Source organism: Etheostoma cragini, chromosome 12 (genome assembly GCF_013103735.1).
Source record: "Etheostoma cragini isolate CJK2018 chromosome 12, CSU_Ecrag_1.0, whole genome shotgun sequence".
NCBI lineage: Eukaryota > Metazoa > Chordata > Actinopteri > Perciformes > Percidae > Etheostoma > Etheostoma cragini.
The window spans coordinates 19,896,956-19,923,132 of record NC_048418.1 but is presented as its reverse complement, the minus strand read 5'-3'; the positions used below and the strand labels follow the sequence as shown (position 1 = coordinate 19,923,132).

The following is a 26,177-nucleotide window of genomic DNA, read 5'->3' as shown; positions in this document are numbered from 1 at the left end:
GGGGAACGCCTCATCCTTACAGTGTGCTATTCACACTTAGAGCTTACTTACAGGAAAGCTCTAGTAAAGGCGGCCATGATGACGTACATGCACCATCCCCAGATGGCACTTCAAGTTACACAGCCAGGAAAAATATGGTTGCGTTTTTAAAGGTTTATAGTCCTTATTATATTGCACAAGGCTGACCTGTTAGACCATCTAGGCCCACACACGTGCTCTACAGAGGGTATTTATGGTTTAAAATGTGTATCTGATGTTATTCTATACTTAACTGCTGAATTCACATGCTTATTTTTATTTTTTAGCCTTCAACAAGTTTCATGATGATCTGATGTACCTGAGCTCCGGTCGTGGCATCCTCAGGCTTCTTGTCGTCTCTGATCCGAAGGAAGCGAGGGAACCTCAGAGAAATGCCTTTTTCTGGATCCACCTGAGGGCAGGCAGTCAGACCGGATCACAGTCAGTATACAGAACAGTTAGATTTATTTACGTGATTAGGATAACGCACGTGTTAGCCAGACGGCTGAATTAAAGGAAGTCCTAGTCACCTAACATGCATTTCTTTATGTTGGGAGGAAACCCACGACCCAAACATGGGGAGAACATGCAAACTCCACACAAACAGGCCCTGCCCGGAACGGGGATCAAACTCTGCAGTGCCACCTTGTTGTGAGGCAGAAGTGCTAACCACTGAGCCGCCATGCTGCCCACACAAGCAGAACTGGGATAAAAACGGTAACCCCTACATGTGTTGAATCATGTTTTTCTACTGTCAGACTTAATATTAAATCCCCATTAGTTAACGGCTAGGGTTAGAAAGATTGAATTTTATTTCAATTAAAGGATTTTAAAACCCTTTTTCAGTTCTAGGACAAAAACTGATCTTTTGTCATATTTCCCTTCATCAGCCTCTCAATTTATCTTTTTACTTTTAAATATGGATGCCTTGCTACTTTTCTTTTCTCTTTAGAAGACATATGATTTCATTGCCACATTCTGTGGTGTAGTTGTGGTGACTGTTGTGGTGAGAAAATAGTGGAGATAAAGGGTGTCTCACACCAGTCCTGCTATTAGTGCTGCAATCCCCCGTCAAAGAAATGCCTTCTGAAGTTATTTCTTTTCTAGCCCTTCAACATTGTTTGACAACATTCAACTGAAGGGAAAATAGACGTAGTTACATAATGTTTAAGACACAAATTAATAACCTGGTGGTTGACAAAATGTAAAGCGCAGATACCACTAATCCTTTTTGGATTGGAATTGTTTACAACAACTCATCCAGCTATCTCACATTCAAGTCCTTAAAAACAAAGTAGTAAGTTTAAGGCTTATTAACCATAAAAAGCAACGCCTCACACCTTTAAACTCTGACCTTTTTATTGCTAAATATGGTTGAAAAAAAAAAAAGCAAAAATATTTTTCTATAAATGTTTTCAGAGAGTTAAATACTGTAAATGTCATGGCAAACACTTTAGGTGCACTTTGGGACTGGGAGTGTGCAGTCGAAGAATCTGGTCCATTAAATCCAGCATCTATTACAACGGCTTTAATAACTCAATTATAAGGCACTAATTGTGACTTTTTATTGTAGGCAACAGACCATAGCAGGCAGAATGTATCAGTGGAAACACATGGGGGGAAAAAGTGGGGTGGGGGGTGTGTTTACAGGCTGAACTGACCATTCCCATAGCGGCCTTGTAGACGGGCGACAGCGACAGGTCGGCGCACTTCACCTCCCACACCTGCACGGCATCCAGCCACACATCGGGCTCTGCTGATTGGTCGATGCGGTAGTAGGCACGGGGCTTGGGCAGAATGTGCTCCTACAGAATATAGAAGAGATAATGACCATTTTCATTATATATTAGGTTTATTTTGCCTTAAAATAACGACTAAAATAAAGTCAGGCTCAGTTCCCAGAGCCTAAAGTGATTTCACACAATTCAAGTTATGTGTAATTGTTGTCCAATTCTTTGTGTATTTTTCTTTCTTTTTTTCCGCAGAGCTGCAAAATGAATTTAAAACAAGTGTTAAAAATGCAATACAATAAAGTTGTATTGTATCATATCCTAAAGATATTCTATTTATGATGAAATTAAACATAAAACAGTTAATCCTCACATTTTGAAAAAATAAAATAAACAGAATATACACAGTATTTACAAACAAAGACTTTCACTATGTAGAACAAATAGGGCAATGCATTCACAGAGAAGCGGATAAGGACGGTGACAGAAAGGCCTTGGTTGCCCTGCTGAACCTGCCACTTTCTCCCAGCCGCTTCCAGGGAGACGGCACCGAGTCTCAACACTCCTATTCACATACTTGCTTGCCTCAGGGCTAACACAAGAGGGTGCTTTTCAAACCACATTATCATACACCTACATGAAAGATTTCATTCAGAAACCACTTTTGCTATTCATGTGTGACGTAATTTTTCGCTAAAAACTCAAACTTGCAGCTAAGCCTGGGCATCCACCCACTCCCGCAACTGCTCCTGTTCTGTTTGGAAAAATGAGCAAACTTCTACAATATTTAATAGTGCCTTTTTTAACTGACACAAGCAATCATTATGTAAGCGTAGGTGTCACACTTCTTCAGATGCCTACCGTGTTTTGGCGTTAAACAACTGTTTCGGCGAATGGGACTGTGGAACAGCGCTGTTAACTCGACTACTGCAGCGTCCACAGAACTGGGTCACAGTTAAGTGATGCTGGGGGAAAAAGAAGGCTCAGGCAGCAGTGGGGCTGCTTTTCTCTCAAGTGACTCTCTTATCTAAGTGAGATGGTAGGCGTGCAGTCTTATAAAACATGGCTGCTCATAGACACAAGTTAGCCAAACGTCGATATGCTTTATCTGACAGGTCAGGCATTGGCTAGACTTGATCCACAATCAATCTAGCCTCCTGTCTTTATGGTTATAAAATTAAAACCATGCAATTTTGCAAACCTTCATTACAAAATGTTCACTTATATGCAAATATGTGTCATTTACACCTCCAAGCACTTGGCAAAGCAGCCTTCTCCAAGGCATTTGTAGACAGACTTATTCAAGGAGGGCAATTATAATCAGGTACAGGTGTTGTTGCTGGGGAGTTTTTACAGACTATGCAGCAATAATTGCGAGCTGAAAAAGAAAAGCTTGACTACTTCTTTAGTGGAAAAACAGGGTTTCTACAGGTTTCACCAAGTTAAATTTGAGACTTTCTAAAACCCTTTTAAGACCATTATGAAAGAAACTGAAGACCTATATCGCCACATCTAAAAACAGATGTCAGAGTCCGGAAACATCGTCTGAAACAATTCCCTGATTTCTTCATTGGCATTATAGGACTGGTGTATAGATTGGCTTCAAAATAAGTTGCATGTTTTCATTTGTAGTCATAATACAGCAAACTCTATTTGAACAGAAAGAACTACAACGCCACAGATAAAAATAAAATTAAAAAAACATTCTAGGGATGCGCGTACATTTCAATGAGCATTGGAAGTAGCGTCACATGAATGTAGGAAAATTAAGATTGACAAAATTATTCAAGACCTAGAACAAAGGCTTTATTCTCGTTTCTGGGAGACTTTCTAGGTGAGCAGGAAGTGCTGGGTATTTTGGGGGATTTTTCAATCAAATATCGCTAAACTTGCAATTCCCCATAAGGGAAGAATAAAATCAGTTTTAAGTCTGGTGTATTTAGGAAGAGACTCGCACCAATAACATAAGAGCTGATTGGCTGAAACATAAGTTGCATGTTGGTCTCATTTGTAGTCGTAATACAGCAACATTATATTTGGACTAGCAAAAGAAACAACTACAACACCACAGAATCAATAAAAAGAGCATTAGAGGTAACATTACATAAGATAAGAAATTAAGACCTGTTTAAAATGACTTAAAGCTATAGTGTATAATTTATGTCTTCCCCATGAGGAATTCTAAGTGATGATAACCAAACTGTCAGCGCGTCCACATGATACAAGCCTTCTGTGATTGCGCACGGTCCCACCCCCCCAAACAGTCGCTATTAGCCAAGAAGAACACTGAGGATTAAAAAAACTGAAGACGTTATCTTCACACAAGTCCCCGGACGACAATTTTCTGAACCTAACCATACTGAGAGACCTAGAGAATTGTTGTTGTTGTGGAGCTGATAGTCGTTAGCTTTGTAGCAACTAGCTTGGCCATGGCTTGAATATAACGGAATAAAGCTTGAAGAAAATACTTTTTGGGCTTTTTAATACCTAAAATGTTGTTTTGTTTAATAATTTTAGGCATTTTAAGACCCCACGGAAACCCTGGTAGGGTTCTAGCAGTGTGACTTTTGTATCAATGTTGTACATAATCAATAGAAATGGAGGCAAAAATAACACTTCTAGTACGTTCTAATAAACTAGGAATCTGTCTTCAAGTAGTTGTAGTTTAGGGCCGAAATTAACAATCACTGTCATTATCAATTCATCCGCTGATTATTGTATGGCATTGTTTAGTCCATACAACGTCAGAATAGTGGAAAATGTCTTGTCAAGGTGATGTCTTAATAAGTTGCGTTCTCCCATCAACACTAAACGGATAGTCAGACTTCTATCATAGACAAACACATCCGCACCGATCTGTCCATGTTTAAATCACAAGACAAAAACCTTTTAAGAGCTGCTTTTAATGTTTGATTTATGTGTGTATGTTAGTGTGTGAATTTTTGTTGTATGTGTATTTTGTTTTTAAGGTGAGAATTTCAGGAAAAAGGTAACACTACTGGTTTAAGACTTGAGTGAGCCAAGATCAACGAGTTAAAGTATCAAAATAAACAAAGGATTGAAAGGAAATTCAAAAAAAAGGATCAGCGCATCCATGGACACAGCCCAGTGGCTGGCCACCCACAGGAGAGTGAACAGAGCCAATCGTCTCCGTGTCTGGACTCCCGTCAACTTGCAGCGCTGCAACTAAAGCAGCACAGCCACAGCGACAGCTCGCATTAATTCACCATCCATCACTTTCACATGGAGGGCCTCATTACAAAGCACTACAGTAAAGGCTGGATTGCTCTGGGGGAGGGAAACAAAGGTTACACCACTTTCTCAATCACTGTTTCACAGGGATTCTGCACTGTGCAGCAGTTTGTACCACTGAGTCTAAAGCCGTAACCTTTCAAATATTACCTTCAGGTTATATCCATGGTGTGTAGCATGTTTGTACAGTGAATGTTATCTCACAATCAGTCCCTTTCCTAAAACAGATGGCTGCATTTTTAAAAGCGTCTCTGCTGTTATTACTGTAAAAGTGGGTTCTAAATTTAGCTGATAAAATCAAAAGGAGTACTCCTACGAATTTTCATATGCATTTCATTTTCACAACAGCTATCGTCGTTAGAGAGCAGTTGTCAATATCTTCAAATATCGTTGCTCTGGAACAAACCTCTTCAAATGTAAATTGAAAAAGCAATTCATTACCCACCAACAGAGCACGCCTGCACAGTTACTCCAACTGCAGGCGTACGTTTATGTACTCTGGCCAATATTTTCAACGTGCAAGCAAATGCATGTAATTTAAAGGCACTTATTATTTATAGTTTTGTAATTTCTTTTAGGCAGTATGTCTAGAACAGTGTAGGGAATAAATGAAGAATTAATTATTAATTATTTGCAGCCACACTCATTTGGGCTCTTCTACCCTTATTGACTCTGAATCTGTTTAAAGAAAGTAAGTACATGTGGCTGCAGAAAGAAACCCCAGTTATGAATTTAAAATATAAAATGGTATCTACGTGGGGACTTGTGATTTCCACCGAGCAAGTTTGTGCAACAGTCACGCTGTGCCACGTTACCTTTAGGAACTTGTAATGCTGCTCCAGATCTTCATCCTTAAAGCCTGTCCCGATCTGGAAGAGACAAGAGGAGATAAGAGACACACACAGACACACTTAGATATACACATACATATTCCCTCATGGTGAGAGAGCAGACATTTGGCAACGAGCAGCAGAACACAGAACAGCGAGCACATCCCCCTACACAACGTCTCTGTGCTTTGCCTGAAGCGCCGTGTCACTTCTCAAAAGACCTGAACCCGCTGAGACACGAGAATTACCTAACAGGCTGACATGTGCTGAAAGGGAAAGAAAAAAAAAAGCCTGGTATATCGTGCACATATAGCATTTTCCAATTCAAAGATGTATTCTACAGGCGGCTCAAAACTGCTCTACGCTGGCGGTTGCATTGACTACCTATGAGGAGAGCCGTGCCGCCAGACCTGGTGCGGCGCAACTCTTGGCACCGCTCGGATTTGCACTGAGCACTGTGCTCAAAGTTGCCAGTGACCTGTTAAGGTGCAACTATGGACGCTACCAATTACATATTGTTCCTGCGCTGCGCTTTGCCTCCTTGCTCTCGGGCTATTGCGCCGTTTTGCTGTGAATTATGCATTCAGTCCAATCTACCAGGCAAAGTCCTCTACCAAGCCTACTGTGGGGCAATTCTACAAACACATTTTGGATTAGGGCTGTTGAAATGAATACCAAAATGCACATAAAATTCGAATAGTAAAAAAAAAAAATACTATTTGAACGGTGAAATTACTATTTGAATGTGCCTATTTCTATAAATATGTTGGCTAACGTTATCTAGTCTAGCCTTGGCCTACCAGCATGTGTCACTCATGTTATGTCTTATGAACAATAATTTAGTGGGAAGCAATTGTGAGGTCTAAGATAACATTACATACTGAGTAATGTTAGTACAACATTATGGAGCTATCATTACGAACTAAGAGTAAGAGCCAATTAGTGCCGTTAGTATAAATAGGAACCAATCTTTGGTTATTATAAATTGGGCTTTCATTGATCAAAAAAGGTTTAAAGTGCATGAATTACTCTACCCACGGAAAGGCACCTCAGGGGCTTGAAGCTTGGGCTTAGCCTCTTCACTGAGTTAAGTTAGTACAAGGGGGAGGGACTGGTGTGGCTGGATATTGTAAGAATGATGGTAAATAGTGTTAACATGACTTTAAAACCGACGTCCACCAAGCCAAAGTGCTTATGTTAACATAAGTTAGCTTGTTCTTGTTAGAGGAACGTATACGTGAGGTACAGTAACGTAAGCTTGGCTGGGAGCATCCATAGTGTTTTAAAACCTTCTTGTGGCAACGATAGAGGCAGTGACATTTACTGGTGAACGTACTAGACTCTCATAACGCCAACCATAGCTCAAAACACTGACAAGTCTGATGGAAGGCTACATGACTGGCAACCGCAGCGTGACGTCAGGTTCTGAGTGGGTCTCACCTTTTTGCCGCAGGCCACCTGCGTGTTTTTTTACGGAACTGCACTACTCCTCATTCAAAATAAATGGAAAAACTTGTGTTTTTCCTGCATTGTCTGACGGTCGATGCAGGCTGTGTGAATGCAGCCCTACACAGGAAAAGGGGTAAGTACTTGAGCTTTCTGGAGGGCTCCTAAAAGCTATGTGCTTGGGAGAGCATGATGGGCTTCTGGTGTTGTCATTTATACATACGTTTATTTGTGTGCAGTTTATTACGTTATTCTGCTGAATGGTCTGAAAGTCATTTTTTGATTGTTGTCTGGGTGGGTGGTGATGACGAGAAGGGAGAAAAAATAAATGTATTAAAAAATAAATAAATCACAAAAAAAAAAAGGAATCTAGTTACTTTTTAACTATTCCTAAAATTGCTGTGCTTGTGGGAAGTGATGCACCAACACAACTTTAAGAAATCACAAAGTGTAAGTGACAATTTATCCAAACATGTCTGAGATCAAATAGGACTGCCAGCCAGGATACCTCAGGACAGGCAGTTGTAAGAATCCATCTTAATGTGGCCAAGATCTGAGCTCAAAGTGTAAATAAAAGCTGCTGGGCCTGGATGCACCAGGTGACAATGACTGACAGGTGGAACAGAATCTTTCATTGTGCAGTTCAGTCAGCATTTGTTTACAGCTGAAAGCTAAACAATTATATCATAAAAAAAAAAAAACTATTCTGACATTAAAGAGTATCAGAAAAGTGAAGGTCTCTCAAACACTCGAGCTAGCAGCTATCTAAGCAAAGGAAGATTGATATCAAAATCAATAACAGACAACAGGAACTCTTCAGCTCACATTTTACAATGAAAGTGGTGTCTTCTCAATTCAATTTTATTTATAGAATCAAATCATAACAAGAGTTATCTCAAGATACTTCTAGAGTAGGTCTAGACCACACTCTATAATTCCCAAAAACTCCCCCAAGAGCGAGCATTTGACAGTGGCAAGGAAAAACTCCCTCTTAGGGAGAAACCTGGGACAGACCCAGGCTCTTGATAGGCGGTGTCTGATGGCGCCAGTTGGAGGTGTAATTAACACTGGCAATAATAGTCACAATGAAGATAATGGAACTATGACTAGAAATATTAGCTGGGCGTTACCGGGTCTAATATATTATTACTATTATTATTATTATTCGTTTTATTTTGTTGGGTACTTCCTTTCGTGCTCTTATTGTGAAAGAAACATACAGGATGTTGCATATATGTTGCGGCAACTTGACTACTGTTTTCTTCACAATCTTTTTTCTTTTCCAACACAGCCGTGACGAGTTGTAGCTAAGTTGTAAGTTAGCTCAGGATGCGTCAGGATATAGTCTTTTTGATTGGAGTCACAGAAGTTTTGCAGAAGATCACACTTCTGACACCAGTTGTTGTGATTTACCTTCCGGTGGGATGGAGGTGCATGGGTATAGTGAGACACACAACAATGGATTTTCTTTACGAACTTTACTTGCTGCGGTAACAGGTTAGTTTACAGTCACAGCCGATGTTGTTCTGGATGATACACTGCGTTGTTTTGGCCTCTAGCTCAGACACAGACACAACTAGTAGAACTGAATCAGTGGTGAACTTTATCTAGATTAGCTGTGTTTCATTTACTGACTTAACACTTGGCTCTGAAGAATTAACATAAATTTCAAGGCTAGGTTTATAGGCTTATGAACAGCTTAAACTGCCTTACAATACATTAAATATGTTAAAAAATAGGCCATATTGGAGCTGAAGATTGGGCACACTAGACATTTTTATTAGTCTTGCTCCCCAAAGGTTAAATTTATAAATACATGAACAGCCAGAGGGACATTTTAAATTACATACATACTCTTTTATACTTCAGGATTCAACTGCCTGAAAATGCAGAGGCCAGAAATTTTAAATGAGTTTCCCTTGAGATGTTTATTTTGGGTCCTTTGGGCTGGACGAAAATGCATTTGGATGCGCACTATTCCAATAATAAAATAAAGTGAATAACAGCCGACAGGCAAATTTGAACCTTGAAAACCTTCTGCACCTCTTACACTATATAAGCTGTTTTCATTCAAATGTAATACATGTGAGTCAGAGATGCAAACCGTGATTCCTGTGTCCTCCCGTATTGTGTGTGGGATGCATAGTTGGATGCAGTTGTAAACATGCACTGGACAGACACCCACCTTGCAGACTGACTGGAACTCCTCATTGTCCTCATCGTAGCAGGCCAGCAGGAAGCCCCCGTAGGTGCCCGTCCTCTTGCCTTTTCCCAGGTAGGCGCCAATCACACACAGGTCAACTGTGTCGCCCACTCCGTCCAGGTAGTCTTTCTTCAGCTGCAGGGAGAGGACAACACCATGTCAGACATGACAAATGATGAAGCACAAAAAAAACCTGTGATGCATCTGGATCAGTTTGAAAGTTAGTTAGAAAAATATGCCTATACATTTTTGCATAAATTAAACATCAGAGAGAACAATTACATGTCATGTATTAACCCTCAGAAACCTAAGGTCATTTCTACAATTCTTTGTCCGTCTGGTTTTAATTTCTAATAAAAGCTTGTAAAACAACCCTGTTGTCTACAGTAAAGAAGATATGAACATCCTTTTTTTTCAGGACAAAGAGGGCTTTTAGAATATTTGTGCTGCAGTGATATCATTTGCTGAAAATGGCTGTAAGACCTTGGTTGTAAGTCCCATAGGCAGGGATTTAAGTTGCATTGCGATTTGCATTTAATCTGATATTATTGAGTATTATGATTTTCTTTTCCTTCTTTATCAAAACAAAAGTTGAATATTACACTTCTAGAGACAATATATAATGAGACATTTCTGAAAACTAATTGTTTTCCAAAAAGAATGCACATCGCATGTCAGTCTGACATTTATTTCCTTTGTAAAAAAGAACATAACATGGATTTTCTGCATTCTGTTTTGCTTGAAACAACTGATGGAGGCGCCATTGGCGGTACTGTACAGAAAATAATCAGGTTAACAATTGTAAAAAAAAAAACATTGATTCTGGGGCAAAGAAACCTATATATATATATGTATATGCAAATAATAATTAAAAAGAAACGCTACATGCGTGAATCGATTTTTTTCCCCCATGCCTAATACAGTACAATGTCAGATGTGCATAAATGTGTGCTCACTTGTATGCGTTTGTTTCAGATAATGAAACAAATGCTTTTCAAGTGTGTAACACAAGTGTTGGGGTCAGTGCATGCCCGAGTTTATGAACAGGGAGTGTATGTGAATTACCATTGCGTCACACAAACCTTGAGCCAGTTGTGAGAGCGCTTGGCGATTTCATAGGTGGCATCCTTCTCCAGAGTCTTCACCATTAGACCCTCGCAGGAGTCTACACACACACACACACACACACACACACACACACACACACACACACACACACACACACACAGGAAATGAACAGATTATCTTCTAGATAGATAGAAGGTCTCTGTGTCCTTTTAAGACGCACACACAAAGAAAGTCAGTAGACAAAGTCACAGGAATAGTACTTGCATACACATAATACACATGGGGAAACTGTTTGTGTTCTTTCTCGTATACTGAGTCAGACACACACAACACAAGCAAACCCAATTACACAACTCACAGGTTCTGTTTCTGTTGCACGCACACACACAAGAATACAGCCAACAGGCAACTACTACACACACAATTTACACATGAAGGCAGCAAGCATGGGCACTCCATACACCCACACACAAAAAGGTTCAAGCCGCACAGAGACAGCAAAAAGGAAAAAAAGTAAGAAAGTGTGTCTCCGTCTAGCACACAAACCTCGGACAGACTGCTCCAGGAACTCGGCGATGGCGTCGGTGTTGTCGGAGTCGATGGATCGGGCGAACACAAACTCTCCCTCCACCTCTAAGAAGCTTTCTTTCAGCAGAGCCCGACGCCGACTCAACGGCTGTCGCACCAGCGACTAAACACACACACAAACAAACAAAAACCGCACCATTATAATGGCGAAACTGTGTATCATCACAACCATTTCCTCTTTATAGTTAGGAGCCTTGCAATGACAAGGATTAAATGCCATCTCAGCTAGCTACCCAAACACACACACACACACACACACACACACACAGTACCAAACCAGCAGAACACTTCTTCAAATTGTTAACGAAACGTTATCAGAATAAAAAGAGCATTTGCAAATGCATATGTAGCCAGAGTGTGCGGCACTTTTTTCCAATTTTCAACTCTACGCGTTGATCAGTACCTCACTACAACCCTTTTTTTTTTGCTTTACCCACACTACCACAAACTCCTTTAATTTTCCTTTTTTTTAGATTTTCCCATAAAACTGAACTTTTAAGATATTCATGAGGGGGGGAGGCATGAATTGTTACCTCCACCCAGGCCAACCATATAAGCAGTGACAAGCACTGCAGCGCACAGGGAATTGACAGTCAAAATGTATAAAAGAGGCACAATCATAAATAAATAAATAAATAAAAAGGGCAACAGCCAAAAAAGGAGAACGTATGTGCGTACAGAGAGAAATTAATTCATAAGATTTACATAAATGCCACATTAGGTTGGAGGCAGCAATGAAATAGCACAATTTAAGAGTCACTGGTGTTCTTTTTATTCTGTAGTTTTGTTTTCCGTCCACTTGGGAACATTCGCATAGCATTGGCTGATGGAAACATTCGCTGATATGCATTTTCTTCAGCTGACTTTTAGGCAATTTGCTTAAAATTGTGTATTATTTGGTTGGAATCGTACACACTCTCAATCTCACAGCCATTCACAAATAACACCCGTAACACACACAACAAAGGCGCAGACTCTTTCTCTTATACACACAAACAAATTCAGAGACAGTCTCAGACAGACACACACACACACTCAGACATGCACATGGCTGGAATTACAATGAGCGTTACAATCATTATCTTGTTACGGCCTCCAGTAGACCTATCATTGGCATTCAGGGACACTGTCGGCAGATCGGCGTGAACGCAGGCACGCTCACAAACAAACACGCACACACTTAAGACATTTAGCCAGTTCTAAATGACAACAGGAGCATTGAAAGAGATCTCGGGGTAATATTTGCCTCATCAGCACCAGGTCTTACCTCGCCGTTGAGATAGAGCAGGTCAAAGGCGTACACGCACACCTGGACTTTGATCTCAGAAGCATCCACGTCCTGCAAGGATAACACACACAGACACACACAGACACACATTTTTTCCCCTTGATAAAAATATGCAAATAGAAGCATCTTATTCACAAATCGCTACATCCAACCTTGAGACTTGTTACAAAGAGCTCTTTGATTTCTCTCCTGTTCATGATGAAAGTTAACCGCCCTGCCTATCCTAGGCACTCTCCCTTCTACTTTTTAACAGCATCGCACCTCCTCGCTGTGTTCATCCTTCTCTTCCAGCATATTACTTTCTGCTCCTTGACTCTCTTCACTCACGTCTTCTGCTTCTCCATTTCCTACTTCTCCTGCACTTCATCCTGTTTATTCCAAACTTGTTTACTCCCCGTCAGTCTCTAGACCCTCCACACTGGCTTATTAAAGCGTTTCCCCCTTTGGCCCTGGTGTAAAATTCCAAAACTTTTACATAACTATGCCGAAGCAATATTGAATTCCAAGATTGGGTTACACACAAGCTATTTGTATATCCGTTACCATGTTCCTGCCTTAATGGCTACAGGATGGTTTCAAACTAGTGATTTACTGAATCAGTTTGTGCTATTAAAATGACAAGGAAGAAGCGTACTGCCAGCAAGTCAATATGGATCCAAAAATGCAGTTTTGAAAATAATCAGATTTTTTAAAATGTTTTATAAGAAAGGAAATGCACTCATGTTTCAAGGATAGAAACAATGCGCGAGTAACACTGAATATTAAACTCTACAGGGCCTCTTAAATATAAATGTCTTTAATAGCAAAAACTTCAATGATTTGTAAATCAGCTGCTAGGTAGTCTTGCTTTGCCAGACCTTCAACATTGCTGCGGAAAAGGGTCTGGCTAGTCCACCCAGCAATCTGTGATGGGAAAAATATGTGCTCTTTTTATGTTTGTTTTTTCAAACCAATCACAATTGTCATGGGTGGCGCTAAGCCGTGAAAACCAAGGTGCTTTTGTAAAATAGCCAACGGATAGGTGGCCGACTTCCGGCTGGAAAGAGTGAAATCCGGCGAAATTTCCATCGACAATGGAGCAATCTAGTAAGTGGAAACTCGCGGAAGCTAGGAAACCCTTTTAAACAGGAGGTCGTTGTAGCATAACTAGCATAGCATAACACACTCGGAACTGTATCTGGTAGAGCCATAGTTCCACCTGGACAACTCAACTTGTGAAGTATAAAACAAAAAGTGGAAAACAAAACAGTTCACAATAATAAGTTCACAATATTTGTTGTAGAAATTACTATAGTTTTCACTGTTCGACCCCAAAAGATGCAGGCAGGGACAGACCTTTCAAAGCGAGGCAGAATAATCCTCTGAGGTCTGCCGAGACAAATGCCGTCTACCCTTTGTTCTCTAGAAAGGGGGGACGTGGTATTATTGCATGTTATATGGCTAGGAATCTTTAATGGGTGTTGTGTATGAGGGGGGACATGTTTGAGGGACCGACTCAGGATAAATGTGAAGACTCCATAAAGAGGTTAAGATAGATAACAGTGAATCACGCTCGTTATTTCAAATAACAGCTATTTCAAGGTTTCATGAAGTAATTAGCAATATTTCCCTGTTTGGCCATGGCTTGGAGTTTGCTTTTCACCGTTTGTACATCTACGGTAGTCCACTCATGCATTCAAACAGAGCAAAAGCTACAGTCTTTTTTTTTTTTAATGAAAAAACATTAAGCTAAAGATTAAGACACCCTTATGGTCATTTTAGGCCTTTGACAGGACAGCTGAAGACATGAAAGGGGGAGAGAGATGGGAATGACATCTAGCAAAGGGTTGCAGGTTGGAGTCAAACCCTGGCCCGCTGCGTCAAGGAGTAAACTTCAATCATGGTGGCAAATTAACTTTTTTTCCTATTGGCCACAGTGGTTGATAGAACCAGCAACTTTTTCCGGAATTCAAATTTATAAAAGGCGGTGCACTAGCATATTTTGAATTGCTTCAATACATTGTTTTGTATGATTAATGCATATTTTATTAATATAAGCAAATAAAAAGTGATGTGAAAAAAACAAATTAAAGCCTTTGTTGTCAAACTCTGCTCCTGGGGTCCCATCATGGCAGTGCACTTGATATTAGACTTGGATGACTCGTGGTTTTTTATACAATATATCATTGTCCATCATGATGGAGAGCCACCAATGTAATGCCACTCGGTCCTCGTAATTTGTTTTCTGTCAATGACCGGTAATTAAAATAAATTATGTATCCTTTATTAGTCCCACAAGGGAAAATTTACACTCTGTTGTTCTTACACATACATTACACACAGGCCTGAATTACACACACATGCTCAGGTCCTATACATGCACAAATGGAGAGATGTCAGAGTGAGGGGGCTGCCCATGGAAAGGCGCCCCGAGCAGTTGGGGGTTCAGTGCCTTGCTCAAGAGCACCTTTGCAGTGCCCAAGAGGTGAACTGGCACCGCTCCAGCTACCAGTCCACCACCATACTTTGGTCCGTAGGGGGACTTGAACCAACCCAACCCAACTGCCACCCTCGGTCTGGCAAAACCAGACTACACAACTAGAGATGGGGGGGAATCCAGAACGGAATCCAATTATTACCGAACCCGGTAGTTAATCCTGAACTAATCATTATGCAAGAAATTGTTTTTGTAGAGCTATATGTTTTAACCTATCATGCGCAAATCTCTACTTACTGTACATTAGTAAACACATCTGTTATAATTAGGCTAAACAACCAGCTTTAAACGTTTTTCTTTCAGAAAAAACCTTTTAGTATTTTATGATGTTCCAAAGCTTCTTTGACCAGTGATAAGTGGTAAAGGGCTGTGATCAGGAATACAAAATGAAATGCCAGTGTCAATCTCCACAATCTTCCAACCTGAAAGACTTCTCTCCTAACGTATCCCTCTTCTCCTTTTCCCTCCCTCATTACTTTCCCCGCCTAATGAGATGTAATTAGTCCATATCAGGTTTCATCTCCTCATCTGAAATACTTCATTTTAGCAAGAACGCTCTTGGTCGTAAAAAATGAGGAGATGTTGTTACAAAATGCCAGAAGGGCACTACAATCAGTTTGTGCATCAAACCGTCATCACAAATAATCAAGATTCTGTAGTGGCGGTAAAGGCATGTAGCAAAAATAAATCATCGGGATAATCATTTTCATCATCATGTTCTCCATATTGGCACTCTGTGTGTCCCTTTCCTAATTTTCAAGGAGGTCATCCCACAGGCAAAAAGACAAGGCAAAATAGGAGCGCTTTCCCTGTAATGTGATTGGTGTGGCGGGAAGAGGCCGCTATTCTGATCTAAACTGAAAGAAAAACATGTCTGTCTGTCTCTCTCTCTCTCTGATCCATTTGACTCTTCTGTCTCCTACTTATCAATCTCCCCCTCTTTCTGTCTGCATCTTCTCCCCCTCTTTCGCCGTCTGCCGGATCATTTCACTCCATTATCTACCTCTCCCCCTTCCATCTGGTCTTTATCTCTGTCTCGTTTTCTCTCATCAACCTTTTCACTTGCTTTTTTCTTCTCTCTTTTCTTCCCCCTTTTTAAATCACCCGAGCATTTCCTTCAACCTCCTCCTGTCTTATTCTGCTCCTCTCCGTACCTTTCTCTTGCGGGTGGTGAGGACCTGGAAGGGCTGGATCTGTTTCTTCTCCCGATCCCAGGCCACCGCCTCCGAGTCCAGGACGCACGACACCACTGAGTCCTTCTTTACCTGTTGAAGAAAATAATGAAGATACAGCAAAAGGGAATTAGAAATGAATAAAAAGATGAGAAAACATATTCAGTAGGCAGGGCTTTTTGGGATAAAACAGAAAAGACAGATGACATTATTTGCCAATCTGCCTATAAGCAACATCTGCTCCAGCAATCAGAGGAGTGTCAGGAAGTTGCATTGAAGTAAATACAACCAACTTGGAGATGTATATTCAGCACAAGTCCATACTTGGAGTTTTAAAAAAAGGCATGAATACAAGCAATTCCATTTTCGGCATGTTGAGGCTGTTTCAGGACTGCCAGCTGCCCTCCCATTTGTTGCCAATTGCTTTGGAAGTCAACAAAGATGCAAAACTATCACAAAGGGAAACTAAAACGACTACAAAAAACGCCAAATGACCACAGAGACTCAAAACAACCCCAAAGAGACACACAGGACAATAAAAAGTGACAATACCACCACAAAGAGACAAAAAAATGTATGGGGAAAATAGGATTGTAATTTAAATAACGTTAAACGTTACTTTAAAAGATGCAATATTTTCTTGAGGGAGAACGCCTAACCCCCTGCCAAATATGTGCTGTGTTCCGGTTTTGTTTTGTCCTCCGCCACGCGCCATAACACACTCTTGCTGCCCAACTCACAGGTTAAATTGTCTCTACATGAACGTAACAGAACAATCTTGTGTTTATTAAGCTAGTATCTACTCCAAGCCCACCAGTAATTAAACTCCATATCTTCTCTTTTCTGGTGTTATCCTGATAAAAAAAGACCTTTAATGTCTATTGTTTTTTCCATCTCCAAGAATAATCTCTCGTTTAGGGCTGCAGCTATCAATTCTTTTAGTAACTGAGTATTCAACCAATTAGTACATCAATAAATCAAGTAATTGGATAAGAAATACTTAGAAAATAACTAGTAGACAGCAATAGAAAACAGGTTTCCCACTATCAAATTTGCATCATCGAGCAACATTTTAAATGAGTCATTCCGTTCATAGAATTCTCCACTTAAAAAACATTTTTTTTTTAGACATGCGTTACATGATCCATTTCTTCTGTAAAGCCGTGCCTATATATATATACATTTACATGTGTTGCAGCTGTATATTATCATTATCCTTTAGCCCACTTTATGGAGGATTTGATGTTGGGGAGTGTGGCAAGCTGGTTTAGCCAAGGCCAAAAGGGAAGAAGGCCAAATTACAAGTGTTGGCCATGTGAGAGGCATGGAACAGCAAGGGGGGTCCAGCTATTTGATCCATGAAATGTCAGGTCTCAGTTCAGTGAAGCACTTTAAACCATCTTATCATTTTAAAAATATTTTTATATACAGTAGAATTGTGCTTCAAATAAAAATTTAAAAAATAGTATTTACCTACACCTCATTGTTTTAAATTGTTTACGTGATATATATGAATCTATTTATTGAGCATCACAACAAAGGTGACCTGGAAATTATGGCGTTAACGACAACGATCAAAATGTTGTGCTAGTGCACCTAAATAAAAAAAAAGTTAGGCGCACCAGTGCAATCAAGGCAAAAAGTTAGTAGAGGAGCCCTTGATCGTACCTTTAGTGGCAGAATGTCTTAGGTCCCACTGTTGGAATCTTTTACAGAGAGATACAGTTAGACTACAACGGTTAAGGGTTTTTTGTTTTTTTTAGCATTTTAGCCCTGTTAATCCAGTTAACGTTACCTGCTGTGTAATGTGTTATTAGTTTTTACTAGCGTGACATGCAGCAATGTTTCTTTTGCCTCTAATGTCTGATTTGGAGCATCAGAGAGCAGCTCGGACATTTAAGTGGCACCGTAATGAGGTACCAAAATCTCCGTTGGGAATACATACAACAACATAAGAGGAATGTGGCACAATAATCGTGATAATTAATCGTGATCTAAATATTGATCAAAATAATCATGGTTATCGTTTTGGCCATAATCGTGCAGCCCTAACAGTAAATATAGTTATTATTGCTGTTTACATAAAAAAAAGGAAACCTGTATTTTCTATGTATACAAAAGACAGGTTTCCTTTAGAAAAAGCCACATTTCTTCCCAAAACCCCATTTTTGGTGCCCCCCCCCCCCCTTAGAAGGTAAGTTTCCAAAGAGTAGTAGCAAACACACAGAACTCAAACTGACAGCTTTAGTTTTTATTAGTTCTGGGTTATTAAGATGTAACAGGTTGTTTGGAAACAGTTAAATATATCAAACAGAACCAGTTATACTGGTAATGTCATTAGGCAAAGTAATACATTAATGTATGTATTTGTATTAATATGTGTAATGCATTAATATTAATTCATAATTAGAAGCATTAGAACACTGTAGAATCTCCGTGGGAAAATTAGTTTTCCCTCATTAATATGCAAAATAATGCAGCAAGGTGCTATAAAATCTCATCAGAGCACCTCCTCTATGCAGGGAATGTGCACTAGTGTCACTCGGGCATAGGTCATGTACTGTGTTTATTGGAAGGCGTCAACACACGCATGCATGCACGCACGCATGCACACACACATGGACGCACGGCAACTTAATGCCAGGACTGATGATGCAAATTTTAAATTCAAGCTATTTCTCTGTCCGCCACGTTGACGTTAGCAATGGGTTTTCCTGATGAAAGCTTCATTGAAAAACAACGGACACAAGCTATTCCAAAATAAATGTCATATATTAAGGCTCACACATTAAACAAACACAGGGAAAAAGTTTCAGGCACAGAATTTAAGAAATGATGCTATCACTTGCTCTCTCTTGTAGCAAGCAAATGAAGCAAAAGCACCCAAACATTTCACTCTGTTTAACGGCAAATTTTTTTTAATCCAAAACCTCCCAGTTAGGCAGAAGTTATGGTGAGAGACAGCAAATTACAAATAAATACAGGTAAGCAAGTGTAGAGAGAATAAGGAGAACTGTAAGGAACAGGAACGAATAAAATAATAGTGAAAGAAAATGTTTTAAAAAGGGAGGGGAATGTGTGGGAAAAAAGAGTGTGAAAGACAAAAGCTTTAAAAATTTGGAGTGAGGGGAAAATGAGGCAGTGAGAGAACAAACTAAAAGGTGAGAGAAGATGACACTCAGGAGCATCGACAGGTAGAAGGTGAAAAAGAGCCAGAGCAGAAATGTAAGGTGTGTGGAAGGAGAGAGAGGAGTGGTGAGAGGGTAAGGGTATAAGAGAGACAGACCAAGAAGGTAAGAAATTGCTATCAAAGTGCTGAAAAAGGATGAGAGGAAGACAGGAAGAGAGAGTGCATCAGGGAGTTTCAACCTGGCCACGAACACAATGTAACAAAGCTTGGAGAGCTTTTAATGCAATCAAATTCAAATTTGGAAAAAAATATCCGTGCAAGAATTTGGCTAAAAATCTCTAATAACACCGATAATGCTTAACGGAAGGGAAGGTTGGGGCTCGATTTTGAAACCAGAATTTAAAAACTTGGATAAAACTCCCGCTAAAAAATTACAACCGGAATTCTGTGAAATTATTCTAAAAGTTCACCCAAACACCCCAAACAATGCATGCAGAGAAGAACTGGGTATATTCCCTCCAAAAATCCAAATTAATTAAATTTTGGCAGCATTTAATTTAAGTGATAAAAATCCCATTGCATACAAAGCTCTCCTGAGCAAACAGCAGTGTTCAGATGCCCCCACCCACCAACATTTTTTGTCATGCCAATAAAGCAACATGAAATTGAGAGAGAGAGAGAGACAGACAGAGAGAGAGACAAGGATGAATAAGAAAAGTGAGAAGAGAGGTGAAAATAGAGCAGCGAGTACTGAGAGAACGAACAGGTATCAGCAAGAAGTAATGACGAAGAAAGGAGAAAGTGGTGATTAGACAGAGAGATAGGTGGACACCGAGAGCAATGAGGTGAGAGGGAGAAACAAGGAGCCGTGTAGCTTTTAAAGTTCTGAAATGAAAAGGAGCAAAAAAAAGAGAAATGAAAGTCAGTGTGAGAGAATCCTAAGGGGGCAGATGTTATGTGAAATGATGAGAAACCGTGTGTGAAAGAATGGATAAAAATGAAGAGATGGGGCAGGTAACACTGAAAACTGGAAAAGGTACAAGAACCCCCCCCCCCCCCTTCCCGGGCACTGCTAACAAAGCCAACTTGATGAAAAACCCATTGCGTTTCCTAAAGCCCACTGTTTTGCTGATTTAAAGTGTTCTTTTTAGTATTTTTGGGGCAATTTAATGGCTTCATTACAAGAGATGGCACTGCAGAAAATACGACCACCTAAAGACCACCTAAATAAAGTCATCACCAAGAGACCCAGTCAAGACCAAGACCGAGACAGGGTGAGGCCGAGTCAAGTCCAAGACTTTGAGGGTTTGAGACCGAGTCAAGATCAAGACCAAGGCAAGGCCAGACCGAGTCAAGAGCAAGGCTTTGAGGGTTTGAGACTGAGTCAAGACCAAGACCAGACAGCCAGAGCTTCTTCTTCTCCTGTCGCCCACATTCTTTCCTAAGAGTGTGTGTAAAGGTGGGCGAGGAGGGGGGGTTAACAGTAAAAAAAATTCAAATTAGAAATTAGTCAAGTTATTGGTTGCATTTCAAGCAGGACGTTGTACATCCAATCACAGTAATGAAGTGTAGTTAGACAACACTGAGGCAGTTTAGTGACATCCCTGCAGTCGTGGTCTTGAAATCAAAGCCAGAGTCCTTTTTTATCCGAGATGAGGCCGAGTAAAACTGCAGTGAATTCCGAGACATTCAAAAAGAGGTCTTTAGACCATTCTTAAGGCTGATCTTGAGTACTACAACACTGCTTCATGGTCAGTGCCCTAAACCCCTAGGCCACCCAAGTACCCCAGTGAAAAGCTTTCAATGTGAAGCAGTTTGGTTTGCAGGAGGGCTGGGCCAAAAATCATGTATAAGTATTTTTCCACTAAATGTTCAGTTTTAAGTCAAAGCCACATGGGAGTCAAATTAACTTTTACTAAAACAGACTATCATCAAAATAAAATGCAAAAACAAGGTTTCCTTCAACTAGTTTGAAAGTATACAGCTGCAACACATGTACAATGATCCATCATCAAACATTAAACCATATCGATAGAAAAATGGTGTCTAATCCCATATCTTGTTTAAAATATATATTAATATAAGGTAAAATAGTGATATACCGCCCAGCAACATCAATAACTTAATGATGTTGATGATGATATGTAGAAAATCAAATATCCTGATATTTGATATTGTCGGGTCGACTATTGTTGCTTTCACAAAATATTTACACAATGAGAGTTTAAATAAATAATCATCTGTGATTTAATGACTAAGAAGGTAAAGGCAAATAATAGAACACCTAAAGCAGTCTGGTAAGCTCAGAAAAAGACATCACTTTACTGTAATACTGCATTTAAAACCAGGAACAGATAACGTCATACCACAATATGCAAAATGTAAGACAATATCTAATATATCTATGTCGATACATTGCCCAGCCCTACTTTATGAAGCTCTAACAGTGCTGTCGGTAAAACAGAAAAAAAAAGTATGAAAAGGAATATTTATCTAAATCCAAACTGCCATTTCTCTGGAGTTGTAATGCACAGCCACATACATGTTGAGCCAATAAGTTTACGCGTGGGCCTTTGCGGGGATTTGCGGGATAAGAGGAAGGCTGGCTGCTGAAAACCAGACGTTGTGGCGCTTGTGATTTGTTTGTGACAGTTGCACATCGGTCACTTTGCTTCAACCTGCAGTTGCAGCCTCCCATCCTGCAACATTATGCTTCTCCATCTCGTCAATTTTGAAAATGAGGAAAGAAATTCACCAGGCACCTCACTCCCACACTATTTTAAAGTCTCATCTGTGACAACTCATGTCAGCCTTGACACAAACAGTAACAATGAATAAGATAGAAGAGAGCAGGCACCCAATGTAGTGAGCACACTCAGATAACCGCAGGCAAAATGCCAAAGTTTCAGGTGCCGGTGATCTCTTCCTCTCTCCCAACACAAGCACAAGCTCGCTAATTTGGCAAGTCTACCCACAGCTGCAATTAAACGAAAAGTCTTCCAGCCATCTCCTAGGGAGAGGAGGTTTCATGACAAGCTGGTGTAAAATTTCCATCCAAAGTAGACCCCTCTCTCCACATTTAAAAAGAAAAGAAAAAAGAAATGTAAGGGCCAGTGGCAGCTCTTGATGACTGAAGGGGGGCATGAGGACAAGGAAGGAGGGCTGCAAGATATTGTCTACATCGCGATGTGCGCATGTGCAATATTCATATCGCAGGATGTGCAATGTTAACTTTTTGTAATTTTACACTCCGGTGGATTTCTGAGGACTATGGTTAACTGCTCCTCAGCTCTATGCAGGTACTATCTCTCCAATCTGAGTTTTCTGTTGCACGACTAAAACAACCTTTGAACGTAAACATGCTCCAACCAAACAAGTTCTTTCACAAGATTATTTTGCAGAGACAACTTTGCTCCGTCCGGTGCTTAGCGCCGCCCAAGAAGATTGTGATTGTTTTAAAGAAATGCCAATATACCACAGCATCGCTTTCTCCCATCCTGGAATGCTGTGTGGACTAGCCAGACACTCCTCATCCACAGCGCTGTGGAGGAAGGTCTAGAAATGCGAGACAAGTGCGAAATGGTTTGTTATGGGAAGTGAGGCTCTCCAGTGTGTGTCTGTCGAAAAGTGCTGTTACTGTAAGCAGCAGCTGCCGCAGACACAGTGATGCGCATGCTTTAACAGGTGTATTGAAGCTACAGTCACCGAGTTTGTTTTGCTGCAAAGATGACATATATCTCCTGATTAATGCACGGTTATTGCAACGGCTCCCGGCCATTTCTTACCATTGCTAGAACGCTGCCAGCAGCCAGGCTAAAGCTGACAGTTAGCCTAAAGTATCAAAGGGTCTGGCCCAACTAATGTTATGGTTTGGAGAAGCAAAGCTGGAAATGTAACACTAATCTACAACAGAAGTCTGTATCTGATATAATGTAGTTTACACCGATTTAAGTGTTCTTCTATCCACTGTTTGTTGCTAGAGCGTGACATGCAGGCTCTGCATGCACAGACAACTAATAGTCACAATCAATGTTGATCAATTTATCAAACAAACAAGGCTAGGCCCCGCTAGTCAACCACTACCTGAAATTTAGAGGAAGCAACATCTATGCATTATTACCATCATTCACTTTAGCCTGGCTTGATAGTATTATATGAACACAATAGTGGCATGTCAGTTAAACAGTGTAACTACCTAAGTGTAACCTAATTTCCCTCTCCAAAATCACTTCAGAAGAATAGTCACAGCGCTAACTCGCTTTGATGATTGTAAAGTTTAATAAAGAAAGGTTAAAATAAGAAAAGTTCCTTTTTCATTTTATTTACGCCCCTGCAAAATGACCCCAATAGTCTAGAATGATTTATTATTTCCAAAACTATTTATGTAATCCTTTTTCAAATCACAGTTTATATTGCAGGAAAAAATATAAATATTGCGATCTCAGTTTTTCCCCAATATTGTGCAGCCCTAGAAAGTAAGTAAGTAAGTAAGTAAGGAGATAAGGGTAAGGACAGGCAAAGGAACAAATACATTTTGAGTGGTTTCAAACTGAGAGAGAAGTGGGCATAGGGAAGCCAGACAAATGACAAGACAGGTTGAGAAAAATAGGCAAAATGTAAGACAAGAGTGAGAAAGGTAAATGTGTGCAGTTGTTGGCCTGCAGCGCTGTAAAAGCCCTCATCTGACAATAAAAACTCAGATGGAGTGTGTTCCAGGGTTTTACCTTGGGAATGCGAGAGATGATATCAGGGTATTTGCTGGTGTTGTCTTCCTGGTTGCGACTGAATACGCGTACCTCGCCACTCTCCAGAATGTGAATCTGTCGGGGGGGAAAGCAGCACAATACAATAAATAAAACTGATACAAGATATAATCCTAATATTGTGTTAATGTTTATATTATTGTTTACTGCGTTCTGCCCGAATATGTGGACAAATTGTATTACGATGCTATAGCAACTTTACTATTGAAACTTTCATGCCATTAAAGCCCCCTTTGAATTCAATTTTTTTTTAAATACTAGGGCTGGGCAAGTTAACGCGTTATTGTCACGTTAAATAATTAATTAATTAACGCCGAGTTTTTCTTATTTTTTTCTTATTGTAAAAGTTTGTCGCACACAGGCTTTGTAAATACTGCAAAGTTGAATTTTATCACCGGAGTACTTCCAGTCTGAAATATCACCTTGACAGTTGATTCCCGCATATCATTCAACAAAACACACAGCGGTGCGAGTCTTTGGCAGGCTATGTTAGATGCAGCGTAGGGGGGGAGGGGGGGGTATAGATAAACAAAGGCAAGAGACGCTAACAAATGCCATAGCGACATGGATAGCTACAGACTGCAGGCCCATTAGGGTTGTGGAGGACATCGGTCTGTGAATCACAACAAAAACGGCAGGTATGAGATTCCCTCAAGACGCACCATCACAAGAACAATAGACGAAGTGGAAGTTGCACAGCAGTGAAATGTGTCAAATAAAGTCACCGCAGTTAGCACAGATAGTACAAATAGATACGAAACATGATCGATGCTGCAAGCCTTCCGCCATTTGATCATGTCCCCTGCTTTGTGCACGGTCTCCAGCGTTTTGTCAGTGTCTCTGCTTAACAGCGCGTTTGACAGTGTCCTTGTGAAGTGCAGAAAAGTTGTGGGGCACTCTAAACACAGTCCAGCAAGTGCTGCAGAGTTAGAGAAACAACGTGGACATAAGAAGGAGTTGATTATGCAAGACGTTCCAACCAGATGGAATTCAACCCTGGACATGATAAATACATTGTTCGTGTGCACTAAATATTTTATTTAACTGCTATTTTATAAACAAAATGCTCGTAAGTTTTTGCAGAACAAATTTTACAGCACTTTTGTTCATATGGCAGAACATTTAAAATAAAATTGCCCTATATCCACTACTTTTGAATTCATTATTTCATTTTGCGATTAATCAGGGAAATTATGCGATTAAAACTTTTAATCGCTGTCCAGCTCTAAAAAATACAAAATATAAACTATGTTCATATTATAAGTGAAAGCTCAGATTAGATGATAAAGGCTGATAGATGGATGTGTGAATAACACATGAAATTTAATTGCCAGTGCCCAACATGCCAAGATCAGACAACAACTGTTTTGTCCTTTGAGAGGGTCACTATGTCAGATCGGGTGATCACAAGATGATAAAGTCTTGGCAGACTACGAGTTGGACCAGGGCCAATCAAAGCTACTGTCACGACTTGTGTCAGGTACATTGGTCCACTTCACTGACCCAGCTGACAACAACAAAGTTAGTTTCAGTAGGTTAATACATTTTTTGCAAGTAGGGCTGCAACCAACAATACATTGGTCAACAATCTTTGAGATTAATCAATTCATTGTTTGATTAATAAAGTGTTGGGAAATCACAAATCAAATTTTATCAAGTTTAAATTTGGCATTAAAGACGTCCATCCTTACGATTCTTTCACTGGCCAGTTCCAGCTTTGTCTCAAACCATATAGTGCTAGTTGCGACCATCTTGTGGTAAGTCATGTCCCGTTGTACTCAGCTATTCCTTTCCTACCAGGTTATTTTCTTTCTTTAATCATGTCCTTTCTTAATGTAAATTGTAGCCAACTACGATGTAATTTACAGTGATCTAATTGTACTGTACTGTCCTTTGCATGTTTCTTATCATGTTCCTACTTTAGATACATTAACATTTAGATACATTATTTCATTCTATTTTAGTGTGCAATATTCAAAACTTGTCCAGGCACAACCACTATCAATTTTTCCATTGATCAATAAGCACTGTCTCTGATAAATAGAGTCATACAATAGAAGGAAATACACCCACAATCACTAACATGACTCATTAGCAGGGACACACACTACCAGGAATACATAGCTATTTTTGATTCATCAAATGCCACACACACACACACACACACACACACACACACACACACACACACACACACACACACACACACACAC

General features: G+C 40.0%; 1 protein-coding gene across 2 annotated transcripts in view; it reads right to left on the bottom strand.

Moving 5' to 3' along the window:
• The window catches only part of lig1 (ligase I, DNA, ATP-dependent), a 58,370-nt gene that overhangs the window by 2,950 nt on the left and 29,243 nt on the right, over positions 1–26,177 (bottom strand). For both annotated transcript variants that reach the window (XM_034886786.1, XM_034886787.1), the window contains exons 18-26: positions 23,926–24,021; positions 16,054–16,164; positions 12,403–12,474; positions 11,094–11,238; positions 10,562–10,644; positions 9,462–9,614; positions 5,816–5,869; positions 1,680–1,823; positions 338–430 (exon numbers count right to left, since the gene is read on the bottom strand). In XM_034886786.1, coding sequence (XP_034742677.1) covers positions 338–430; positions 1,680–1,823; positions 5,816–5,869; positions 9,462–9,614; positions 10,562–10,644; positions 11,094–11,238; positions 12,403–12,474; positions 16,054–16,164; positions 23,926–24,021 — 951 coding nt within the window. The remainder of the gene's footprint in view (positions 1–337; positions 431–1,679; positions 1,824–5,815; positions 5,870–9,461; positions 9,615–10,561; positions 10,645–11,093; positions 11,239–12,402; positions 12,475–16,053; positions 16,165–23,925; positions 24,022–26,177) is intronic.